This window comes from Monodelphis domestica, chromosome 1, assembly GCF_027887165.1.
Source record: "Monodelphis domestica isolate mMonDom1 chromosome 1, mMonDom1.pri, whole genome shotgun sequence".
Classification (NCBI taxonomy): domain Eukaryota; kingdom Metazoa; phylum Chordata; class Mammalia; order Didelphimorphia; family Didelphidae; genus Monodelphis; species Monodelphis domestica.
The window spans coordinates 618604584-618617588 of record NC_077227.1 but is presented as its reverse complement, the minus strand read 5'-3'; the positions used below and the strand labels follow the sequence as shown (position 1 = coordinate 618617588).

At 32.7% G+C, this 13005-nt stretch overlaps 1 protein-coding gene across 1 annotated transcript in view; it reads left to right on the top strand.

Annotated features, from left to right (window-relative positions):
• The window catches only part of MACROD2 (mono-ADP ribosylhydrolase 2), a 2426984-nt gene that overhangs the window by 731903 nt on the left and 1682076 nt on the right, over positions 1-13005 (top strand). Inside the window, exon 5 of the mRNA XM_007476657.3 lies at positions 11294-11410. Within this exon, the coding sequence (XP_007476719.1) occupies positions 11294-11410 (117 nt within the window). The remainder of the gene's footprint in view (positions 1-11293; positions 11411-13005) is intronic.

The window sequence follows — 13005 nt, the reverse complement described above, 5'->3', positions numbered from 1 at the left end:
CAGTTTAAATATTTTACATATAATTGCATTCAGACTTGGCATATGAAACTAAGCACCACCCTGTGGGAATTCCCCAAGGGTAAAAGTGCTGCCTTGGTTTACTACCAAAGCAGCTGTGATGAACTGACTCTCTGTAAAATTAAAGGCAGGTATTAGTAGCTGATAAGACAGGAATGCACGAGAATGGTTTGTGTAGTGACATCATGGATTCTCTAAATACTGAGATTCTCAGTGTGGAACCACTATGGTTTTATTTTCTAAGGTTAAATCTCTTTGTTATTGTTATACTTTTGCTATTTTTTGAAAACAGTAAATAAGAGATAAATAATCTAATGAAGAATGAAAGTCAAAATTCACCAGAGTCTTTGACAAATTTTATTAATGTACCTGTCTTTTTTTCTTTTAAAAATATAATACCTAGTTTATTATAATATGATTTTAGGCCTTTTGAAGTTCTCAATTTAATTTTAAACACAGCATCAATGTAATTCAAACTTAAGTGTTCTAAAAATAGTGATTTCATGAGCTTAGATATCCTTTCTAACCAATGTTAGAGTCTTCCTGGCTTTGTAGATTGTTATCTGAATTACTGGGGTTAAAAAAATCATTTGAATTTTCCCCCTCCCATGCATGTTTTGTGAGCCACACATGAAATTCCAAAGAGTTCTGTGCTGCCCTAAGGCTACTGGCTGATTTTTAATAAATAGATTTCTATAGTAAATAATTCTTTTAATCTAATGTTTTAAGATAGTAAAATTTTTGCTTAGTCTTTTCATTGTATTGATCCCAATTCTTATTTACCTTGGCTGCTCATATACTAATCCTTCAGGATGATAGTAACAATAGAACCTTCAAAGGATAGCTATCATTAACTATCTCTACTCCCTTATCATATTTCTTAAAAATTCTTACATCATCCCCAACTATTTCTTACTTTGCTCTAATGTGAGTGTGAGGACACCCTGTCTTACCAAGGTTAACCCCTTTATTTGTCCTCCCCTTGATCCTTTCTCTTTCCTTTAAGGGAACTTGCTTCTTCAATCATTCCCTCTCCCCCATCTTCATCTATTTCTTATATAATAGTTCCTTCCCCTCACTGCTTACAAAGATGTCCATTTCTTACCCATTAAAAAAAAAACCTTCCCTTGACTCTGCCATCTTGCCCTTTAAAGACAAACTCCTAAAAAGAATCAAGTTTTATTGTCTCTGTTTCATTACCCTTTCTCAACTCTTTAGTTTGGTTTTTGACCTGATCACTTGACTGAAATTTTTATCTCTTAAGTTAACAATTATGTTTACTTGTTAGGTCAGATATCATTTTTTCCATCTTCATTCTACTTTTTATTTTGGCATCTTTGGAGGAAATCAAGCATTATAAAAGTTGTATAGATCAGGCACAAAAGTCCTCCCTTAATCTTCTTTATGAATACTCATTCTTTAAAAATTGTATTATATTATATTATTTTGTATTTATTAACATTTATTCATGTTTTAATGTAAGATTCTTGATATTTTTCATTGAGAAATAGTAGTTAATTTAGTAATTAAAGATATATTAATGAAGTGAGCAACCTCTGGGTTCAAGTCACCCCTCAGACATATACTGCTTGTGTTGTGAATATCATGTAACCTTTGAATAACTATACAATACTCCTAGACTCTATATTGTAGAGCAGAAACATTGGTAGAGGGAATTTCCTCACTGGGAGGATCTTGGGTCTGATAGAAAACAAATTTCCCCATACCTATCATATTGCCATACACATGGACACACCAAATTTTTATTTAATTGAACCCATACAGCCGAATACTCATCCCACCCCCACATCACAACCTGCCTGCTAAATATCTCCACTGGTACACCCTATTGGTATCTGAAATGCAATATGTCCAAGAACTCAAGAAGCTGTATTAATTGGAATCTTGAACTCTGGGGACTACAATCTCCACAATTCCCTTTCCCTTTTCACATGTGTCATTGGTTGATCTTGTAAAGATTGGATTTGGTTCTCCTCTGATTGTAACAATGAAGGTACGTAGCTCTTCCTTGATTGTGAAGATGAAATTATAAACCCCTATTTTTATATTGTAATCCCCCCAAAATATAAGCACAGTACTTATAGTTACTCAGCCCATTTTGGATTTTAATCACAAAAAGATATGAACACACATTTCATACATTGAGTGGGAGGCCTATGACCCACATGTGAAAGAGTGGGCAGTCCTAGAGGGGAGTGCCGGCTGTGATTGGTAGACATAAAAACTTAGAGGACTTGACACAAGAGAAAAAGTTTTTTTAAAAGTGTAAACAGAGACATACACAGACACAGGAGTAAAGAGAAACACTTGGAGTGAAGAGAGACACTTGGAGAGAGACATAGTTGGAGTGAAAAGACACACTTGGAGTGGAGACTCACACTTGGAGTGGAGTCTCCTATAAGAAGCAGTTCTACTGGAGTTGAGGCTGATAAAAAATCTGTTAATTGAACTGACAGGTTGTGAGTGTAAAGTCTGGCTTTAGTCACTCATTTTGGGGATTTAGTAATTAAATCCCTGTAATTAAATTATTAATTTATTAATTAAAATATTATTATATTTATTATTATATATTTATTACACAAATTATTTATATTTATTATATGTTATTATATATTTATTATATATATAAAATATTAAAATATTAATTATGTATATTCAGCCCAACCATAAATTTAACAATTTCATACTTAGTTTCAATTTTGTATAGGCATGCCTTCTCTGAATCTGTTTGAAGGATTTTTAGCAAGCCCTAATTCCTTATACTTCAAGATAAACATTTAATAAATACTATTAAATATAATACATGGAGTATTGGATATTAATTTTAATCTTAATATCTGGCAGCTCATGAAGGGACCTGAACTGAGAGCTTTCTAAGAAGTCCTCTGCTGGAGTTTCAAACCCTGCCTGCCACTAGAGTCCTGGATCTGTGGCTTGATACTACCCCACTGCCAGGAACTACTACCACCAGCAACTGTTAGTCATTAGCGTTCAAGCTCCCCAGTTTGCCCAAACCCTGCTATTTAAAACTTCTACTTGTTACAGACCATTCTCTCTTCTATTCTGCAACATCTCTCTCATGCTCTGCAACTCCTGGTTTATCTTACCTCCCCTGATCCTTCTTTTAGTCCCCCATCCTCTGTTGTCCCTTCTCCCATCCCAAGACCAATCCCAGTCCATGGGAAATCAATTCCTCCTACTATACATGTTCCTACCCATGTTGCCTTGGAAGCCTCATAGTCAACTTCTAAGGAACCACAGCCATTGAATGATTCCTATAAATACCATTTCCCCTTAAGGGAATGCCCAAAATGGGATGTAATGGAGATGTGGTAACCCTAAGAAACCATATACCTTTCATTACTGAAGACATTAGAGAATTAAAATACAATGTTCCTTGTTTTGAGTCTGAACCTATTGTGATGACAAAGAAGATGGCAGACATATTTTATCAATATGATCTGTCTGATAAGGATATTGAAAATTTGCTCAACTCTTTTCTAACAGAACATGAGAAAAATAGGATCATCTCTCATGTTAACAAAGTCCAGGGGCATAATGAGGCACACTGGCCAGCTCAGGATCCTGACTGGGATTATAACAGCCCCAAAGACCATTTGCAATTACATTATTGTAGGGAGACCATTATAATAGCAATGTGATAATGCTCCGAAGGTACGGAAGTATGGACAAAATTTGAAAGCCTCAAACAATCCAATGATGAGACACCTTCACAATTTATGAGTAAGCTCAATGAGCTTCAGGGTCAGTACATAGACCTTAATATTTCTAAAGATAAAGATATTAAACAAATAAGGTTAGACTTTGTCAATAACTCCTGCAGGGCAGTCCAGGATTATTTTAAAACACATTTCCCATGGTGGCCTGAGATGGACCTTGAAAAGTTGAGGAAAATTGCTGTTTATGTCTCTAAAGGTAAAAATTAAAACAGGAAGAGACTAATAATCTCATAGAAAACTTGCAAAAAGAAATAAAATCTTCAAAGGATAGTTTTCCTAAACAAGACAAAGGGAATTATGCTCAATCAATGGCACTAGCCCATCTCCAATACTTTATTAGTCCCTTATCTGCCACTTCTGTCAGAGGAAGGTCCACATAATGATGAACTGTAGGAATTTCCTCCAAACAATAAGAATTAATATCCACTGGAGAAATTCTTGTAGAAATAATAATTACAATGGTGATTTCAGGAATCATAATTTAAAGAATTATAACAATGCTAGGAACATAAATCAAGCCCCTAACAGCTCTTACCAAATGACCCCACAGCAGTATATCTTGAGTGAGCTCATCACCAAACCACCCAGAATTACTCTTTCTAATTCTTGCTGCTGAGATGTGGTGGAGTTATATAGAAATGCTGATGACTTGTGTGGGTTTATTTTGTATCCTGCAACTTTGCTAAAGTTGTTCATTATTTCCACTAGCTTTATAGTTGATTCTCTAGGATTCTTTAAGTATACCATCATAACATCCACAAAGAGTGATACTTTGGTCTCCTCATTGCCTATTTTAATACATTCAATTTCTTTTTCTTCTCTAATTGCTACTACTAGTGTTTCTAGTACAATGTTAAATAACAGAGGTGATAATGGGCATCCTTCACTCCTGATCTTATTGTGAAGACTTCTAGTTTATCCACAATGCAGAAGATGTTTGCTGATGGTTTTAGATATATACTGTTAATTATTTTTAGGAAAGGCCCTTCTATTCCTTTACACTCTAGTGTTTTCAATAGGAATGAGTGTTGTATTTTTCCAAAGGCTTTTTCTACAACTATTGTAAAAATCATGTGATTTTTGTTGGTTTCCTTGTTGATATAGTCAATTATGTGAATGGTTTTCCTAATATTGAACCATCCTTGCTTTCCTAGTATAAATCCCACCTGATCATAATGGATGACCCTAGTGAGCACTTGCTGGAGACTTTTTTGCTAGTTAGAATTCTATTTAAGATTTTTGCATCTATGTTCATTAAGGAAATTTCATATACCATATAATCCCCAGAGCTCTGGCCAAGTTGAATGAATAAATAAAGAACTATAAACCATGACTGGCAAATTGTTCACAAAGACTCATTTAAAGTGGCCTGAAATTCTACCTCTGGCCCTATTTTATCTCAGAAGCAGACCCAGAGATAATTTAAACATCTCAGCATTTGAGATGCTATTTGGACATCTACCTGTTTAGGCACAATCATTTGCCCCTGCCTATATCTCATTGTGAGGAGGGGATACAAACACTACTACATATATGAGACAATTACAAACAAAATTGCAAGAACTCCATGACTCTGGAGCTGCTGTTCAAGCAGACCCCATAGATTTCTCACTTCATGATTTAAACCCAGGTGATCATGTATACATAAAGAATTTCAAATGTACTGAGTCAACTGAACCTGCTTATGACAGATCATTTCAGGTCCTACTAACTATACTAACAGCTATAAAAATTGGAGAGAGGGCCTCATGGATTCATGTAGCTATGCAAAACAAGTACCTTTTGTTGATAATGAATAATTGTTTGTACTGATTGTATTTGACTACTGATTGTGATAAGACTTCTTTATTGCTGGATTTGTACTATTTAGTTGTACTTTATTTGGTTGATCCTTGTACTTGAACAAATTGCCTTGTAGGGCAACACATATATTAACTCAAGGAAAAAAAATCTGTATTAGTGACTTATATTGACCTGATGTGCTTTTGTAACATTTTGTGCCTTTTCTATTTATTTTTTTTTGTATTTTCTTGAATGTATTATTGCTTTATCTACCTCATTTGCACTCACACTGCAGATGATGTTAATTATAAGAGGAAATCAATCTTATTTTTTGAAAACTAGCCTCTTAACTTTACCTCTGTACTCGTGAAATATATACATTTTAATATTTTGTTTTCTTCCTACATGTGTCATACAGTATTTGATTTTTCTCTTCTTTTCTCATTGTTTGCCTTTGAAACACATGTCACTAGTATTGAAAAGGATTTTTCTTTTAACTATTTTTTACTTTTCTGCAATAGAATAAGCTACGATGTCCATTCACCTAGAATATAAAAGCATATCCAAAAAGCTTTGGACTATGGCAACCTGCCACTAATTATTTAAATATTATGAGACTTTTGATCAATGACTACGTCTAATCTAAGGAGAAACAGATCACAAAGGAGCACATAACTTGACCTGCAAAATGCCAAATGAGCACAAAAGTTAAAAGAAACCAAATCAATTCTATAGGGATTGATGACATTCTGCACAAAAAGCACAATGACTTGATCATGTGTGAGACTCGAGGTTGTGGCTATTTAACATGTGTTAAATGCAGGACTTCCTTGTAGCACACTCTATTTCAAGCAAATAAGATCTATTGTTCTGAATCCATTATCCTGAAAAGGATTGAACTGGGAAATGCTATTTTCCATTTGTCTCAAGATCTAGTATCTTTTTCTATTTCCTTTCCTGATGTGACAATTTACTATAGTCAGGTCTGCTACATTGGGTTAGTGAGTGATTGTTGTTGCCCTCTTATGGGACATAGATCACTACAAGAACCTGTTGTGAGTTTTGAATTTTTTTTCTTTTTCCCAGAATTTTTTCAAGTTTTCTTTTTAGATTATATATATATATATTATTTTATATTTTATATTTATATTTTATATTCTATATTTCACTTAGAGGTTATTTTTTATTTCTTTGGATTCTTTGATATTTTTGATAATAGATTCATATGCTTTATGAATTAACCATGTATCCCTGGGAAACTCCTACATGTATCCCTGTATCCTCCTCAGGGGGAATGTATTGTTATTTTCCTCAGGGGGGACTATGTTATTGTTGTGAACTTTGACTTGAATCTGAGCCTAATTTAGAACAAGAGACTACCTCCTAGGATCTAGAAGGCACCATGAAGATGCCTGCAGAGACCACACCCTGCAATAGAAGATACAGAGTGAACTTTGAGATATGACAAATTAGAACTTTGGGGAGGTTGAAATGCTTTTGTTTTGAATGTACACTATTATGCCCTATAATTGGTTTTTGTCAATGCACCTATCATTGGTTTTGTTCCTTTTCCATTTTATTTTCCTCTTATTTCCAAATTATTATAATTTTCCTTTAAAAACTGTAATATTTGGATAGACCTCTAGTTCAAGTTATGTTAGTTATGTTTTCATGATCCATTGGGGAGAGTGATTTCCTAAAGGATCATATGGAGGATGTATTGATTGGAATCTTAAACCTTGGGGACTACAATCCCCATAATTCCCTTCATCATTTGGTATACATGCATCATTGTTTTATTTTGTATTTAGTTTTGATTTTTAGCAGGCATGCCCTCTCTGCATCCTTGTGGAGGGAAGAGGAATGGCTCTTAGTTTTTTGCTAGCCTTACTTCCTTATACTTCAAGATCAATATTTAATCAATATTATTAAATATAATACTTGGAGAATTGGATATTAATTTTAATCTTTACAAAGCATATAATAAACATTTATTATGTGCTAGATACTATGCTGGTTTCAGTGAATTGAAAGATAAAAGTGAAATAATCCCTGTCTTCACGTAGCTTGTATTCTAACAATTATATTCTATCAATATGTATATATATATATATATATATACATATATATATATGGATATAGAAAATACATGCAAAATATTTTGGAGAGGAAGCACAAAGCTAGAGTAAATATATATATATATATATTTCAGGAAAAATGTGTAAAAACTAACTGGTCTTTCTGCTGCAGGTTTCTCACCTTTCTAATTCATTCTTCACACAGTTTCACAATTAATATTCCCGAGTCAAAGGTCTGACTAAGTCACTCCTTTTACCAAAAAAAAAAAACAAAACTCCAAATAGGACCTATAATAAAATAAAATCACTATAGACCAGTATTTATAGCACTTTCCAATTTGGGTCCTTTTCTCTTTTCTATACATTCTCCCATATCTCAATCATATTATTCCTTTTTTTTTTCAGTCTGTGCTTAAACCAGACTACTCTACAGGCACTTATCCAAATTCAAAATTCAGTCTCCAACATCTCTACTTGGCTTTTCTTTTGTTTGGCATAAATTTCTTCTTCTCTTGTTTCTCCTAGAATCTTGAGCTTTTTTCAAGGCCAAACCAAGTTGCTAGTTTCCATGGTAAACATTTCCTGAAATTTACATACATATATTTATATATGTATGGATGGGTGTATGCATACATTTCTAGTACAATTTGGAATAATAGTCTTGATAATAGATATCCTTGCTTCATTTTTTAGTTCATTGGGAAGCCTCCAATTTTATTTACATCACAAATAATGCTTTCTCTTGGTTTTAGAGAAATAATACTTATGATCTTAAGAAAGGCTCCATTTATTGCTGTGCTTTCTAGTGTTTCTAAATTTTTAAGTTTCATGTCCATTTGATCACTCTATCTTTTATTAATTTAGATATTTAGAGATATAAAATTTTTCCAATTCATGCTTTAGCAACACCCCACAAATTTTGGAATATTGTCTTATTTTTCTCTTTACAAAATTGATTGTATCTATGATTTTTTCTTTGATTTATTCATTATTTAGGATTACATTACTTAGTTTCTAATTAATTTTAATCTGTGCTTCCCTAGCCCTTTATTGGATGTACTTCTTATTGCATTGTGACTTAAAAAATTTATTACTCCTCTTTTTCTTTCTCCTGTTTTCCTATTGGGTAATATAGATTTCTTTTATCAATTGGATTCACACACATACACCCCTTCTTTGAACTAATTTAAATGTGTGTGAGACTCAAATATATCCAGTCCCCCTACCATTTACTACTCTACTATAAAATCTCTTCCTTGAACACCTATTTTAAGTGAGATTATTTTTTTCCCATTCTTCCTCTCCCTTCCCACTTCTCTCAGGAAATCTCACTTTCTCATCGAACTACTTTTTTAGATCATACCACCATAATTATGTAAAGATGACCTGTTTAACCTTATTTCGTTCCTTATGATTTCTCTGACATATTTTCCTTTTTATGCTTCTCTTGTGTTTTGTATTTGAAAGTAAAACTTTCTATTCATTTTTGGTCTTTTCATCAAGAATGCTTAAAAGTACTATATTTTATTACATATATATTATATATTACTTTGAAGGATTATAACATAATCAATTTTGTTGGGTAGGTGATTCTTAGTTATAATCCCAACTCTTTTGCCTTCCAGAACATCATATTCTAAGTCCTCCATTCTTGTAAGATGGTAGGTATTAAATCTTGTATGTTTGATCCTGATTGCAGTATTTAAATGCTTATTTTCTTCTTTCTTAAGATATTTTTTCCTCTTTTCTTGGGAACTCTGGTATTTGGCAGTGATATTACTAGAAATTTTCATTTCAGAATCTCAATCAGTTGGTGATCAATTTCTATTTCTAGTCTTTCAATTTCTATTCTATCCTCTGGATCTAGTATATCAGAACAGTTTTCTTGATAATTACTTGAAATATGATATATAGGCTCTTTCTTTGCCCATGGTTTTCAAGTAATACAATAATTTTTAGACTATCTCTCTTCAAACTATTTTCCATTTCAGTTATTCCTTAGAGATAGTTCAGTTTTATTTTCCATTTTGAATCATTCTTTAGATTTTATTTAATTGTTATTTCATGCCTCATATAGTCACTGGCTTCCTCTTCACCAAGTAGAAGTTTTAAGAAATTGTTTTTCTTTAGTAAGCTTTTGAACCTCTTTTTTTCATTAGACCAGTTTGGTTTTGTAAAATGTTATTTTTCTTCAGTATTTTGGGTAATATTTTTTTAACTATTACCTTCTGTCTTGAAATCCATACTCTGTATTGGTTCCAAAGCAGAAGAGAGGTAAGGGTAGGCAAAGGGGGTCAAGTGACTTTCCCAGGGTCACACAGCTAGGAAGTATCTGAGGTCAGATTTAAACCCAGGACCTCCTGTCTCTGGGCCTGGCTCTCAATCCACTGAACCACTCAGCTGCCCCCAGGGGCATCTTTTAACAAGTGATCAATTGTCTTTTCCTAATTTTCTGCCTTTCATTTCATTTATTTACTGAAATTTTCCTCTACTACTTTCATTTTATTTTGAAAATTATTTTTAGTTCTTCCAGTAATTCTTATTGTGCTCTGCTTACAGCTGTTTTGACTTCATTGATTTCTTAGTTTATGTCTTAATCTCCCTTTTACCAGAGTAGATTTTTATGTCCAGAGAATTTTGTTATTGTTCTTTTTTCCACCTTATTACTTGATTTGGAACTCTATATTAATGTGGGCTTCTATTCCTGCCTTGGGGAAACAATGCAATATCATGCTTTAGGCTTTTTTGCATTTTTTTTTTCAGAGCTAGTTCTGGGAGTTTGAAAGTTTTCAGTGCTTCAAAGGTGGTATCTGAAGAAAGATGTGGACATTGCTCTCTCTTTGTCTATCTAGCCTTTAATCCAGAAAGGCTCCTGATCCCTTGAGATTTAAACCTATTATTTCTTGGGGTCTTTCCTCCTTTGGAAGCTCCCAAATTTGTTGCTACTTCTGTCTCTGCTACCTCGTCCCACCACACATGTTTCATTCTGCCCAGTGTTATAGATTTCTTTCTGAACTCCTGTGGTGTCTTGGGCTAGAAGAATGTCTCACTTTGACCTTTGGTTTACTTTTCAACTCTAGAATTTGATGAGTTATTATTTTTCAATTGTTTGGAGGAGAATGTTGGGAGAAGTAGGTGAGTACTTTCTCAACTTAGCCCTTTTGTCTCTGCCCTGTAAAGTATCCTAGGTGCCCATTTTTAACTGAAGAATTTTTAGATATCCATATGCAGGAAAAATATATCAATTAAAATACATACATAAGTTATATGTAGAAATTTACATTAATTCAATCATTAATTGAAAATAACTACAATGATTATCTACACATTGAAATTGGAGGAGAAATTCTAGTTCTGATTTTTATGTCTTGAGTCCTACTTCCTCATATTTTAAAGTGTGCCAACTGCTCCAACAGCTCATACTATTATCTTCTGCCATTCATCTTTTTTTTAATATTTCCATTTTTCTTTTCTCTCTCCCATATGAACAAAAGTTTGTAGTTAGCTTCAGAATAGTAGATATTTATGTAAAATTGTTTATTTTTTGACAGTGGAGGTGGAACATATCTAATTTTTCCCTTTAATTAGTTTTTAATAAATGTATATATAAGTATTATTTTTACATTGATTTTGATGCCTTTTCTTTCTCCCTAGTGGATGGCTGCATTCATAGAGCAGCTGGACCCTGTCTGGTTGCTGAATGCCGTAATTTGAGTGGCTGTGAGACTGGACAAGCTAAGATCACGTGTGGGTATGACCTGCCAGCAAAATGTGAGTCCTAACTTTCAAACATACTTTCATTACAAGAGTAAATAGTTTGCTCTGTTTCTCAGAAGCATCATTTTTTAAAGAATTGTTTTTTTGAGTTCATGTATATAAACCTTATAAATTCAGTTTCACAATGTATGCAATGAATGTTTCAGAGACATGGTCTGAATATATTTTTGTTATTTTTTTTCTATTTTCTACATGAGTTCTTGTTTTGGGCTGCTAATAGAGCTACTTTGAAAATGGAAAATTTAAGAATATGAACAAAATATGTGCCAAAGTTTTTTTAATGTCATAGAGATAGATTCTGGAAATGATGCCAATCTTTTATTTCTTGTATAGGTTCTTGATTGTGGATATGTTTAGAGCTAAGGAGATCAAAGTGATACATCGTGTTTTCAGCTGCCATGTAAGGGCTGATTGGCAATTACAGTGATGACATCTGTCATACTTTGTTTTCAGTAATAGCCAGTGGAATGTGGTTGTCAGTGCTAGGAGATAATTACTCTTTGAATGTAGAGTGGCCAAAATTTCCATTGTATTTAAATAAGAAAAATATATTTAGCATTTTTTACATTGTTTGCTTAGCTGTTTGACCAACTTGGAGGAAAACAAAAATACCAATAATTGGTTTACAGCTTAATATACAACTTTTCATATGATATCTTTTCTTTTTAGATTGGTAAGTGATATAGTATTGCTTAAGAATATATTTCCTTATTTACATTATGAAAATTAAGGAGACCAAATTTATCACTTTCATATAATCTTTTTTCCTAGGAAGATTTATATATACATATATATATATATACATATATATATATATATAAATACACGGAAAGAGAGTAAATGTAGCTGTTTTATGTCATTTGTGAAGATGAAAATAATTAGCTAAAATATTACTCGTTTGGCCTTAAGTAGGGGGGATACATGAAAAATGAAGTTTCTGAATGGTACTGAGAGTGCATAGAGAGATAGTTGATTAAATGCTGAAGGCATTTTAAAGCATGCTTCAGTTCAGGTATCACATGTACTATAAATAATGTTTTACTTAATTCCATTTTACTTCTCCCTACAGAAATTTCCTACTGAAGTGTTCATGTAACATTAATGATAGAATAAAACTCCATTATGCTCCTTTTTATATTGTATTCTTTACTGTAACATTCTTAATGGATTGAAAGGTTAATTATTATCAAACTTTACCACTAGTAATATTGCCAGAATATAATGAAACTAAATTGAAAGTGTGATTTCAGTTCTTTCAAGATCTCCTAGTGGTTTGGAGTTGTGCCATGTTGTTCCCAGTATATTTGAGTAGATTTGCAACTTTCCTGAATGATTAACTAAGTATCTATACAAGTTCAGAGAGTCAATGGAAATTAAGTAATGTTGAGATAAATGCTTAATGCTTGATCAAGGTTTTATAAAAATATAGATTTTGAAGTTTCTCTGGGCTAAATTCATCATTTGAATGTTCTATTTTCTATTGAGTTCGATTCTGTTCTTTTCATTAGAAATTATTGCCAGTATTCTGTTTCATTAAATATCTATTTCCTCCCAGTAGAATTATATTCAATTTATCATATATATCATTC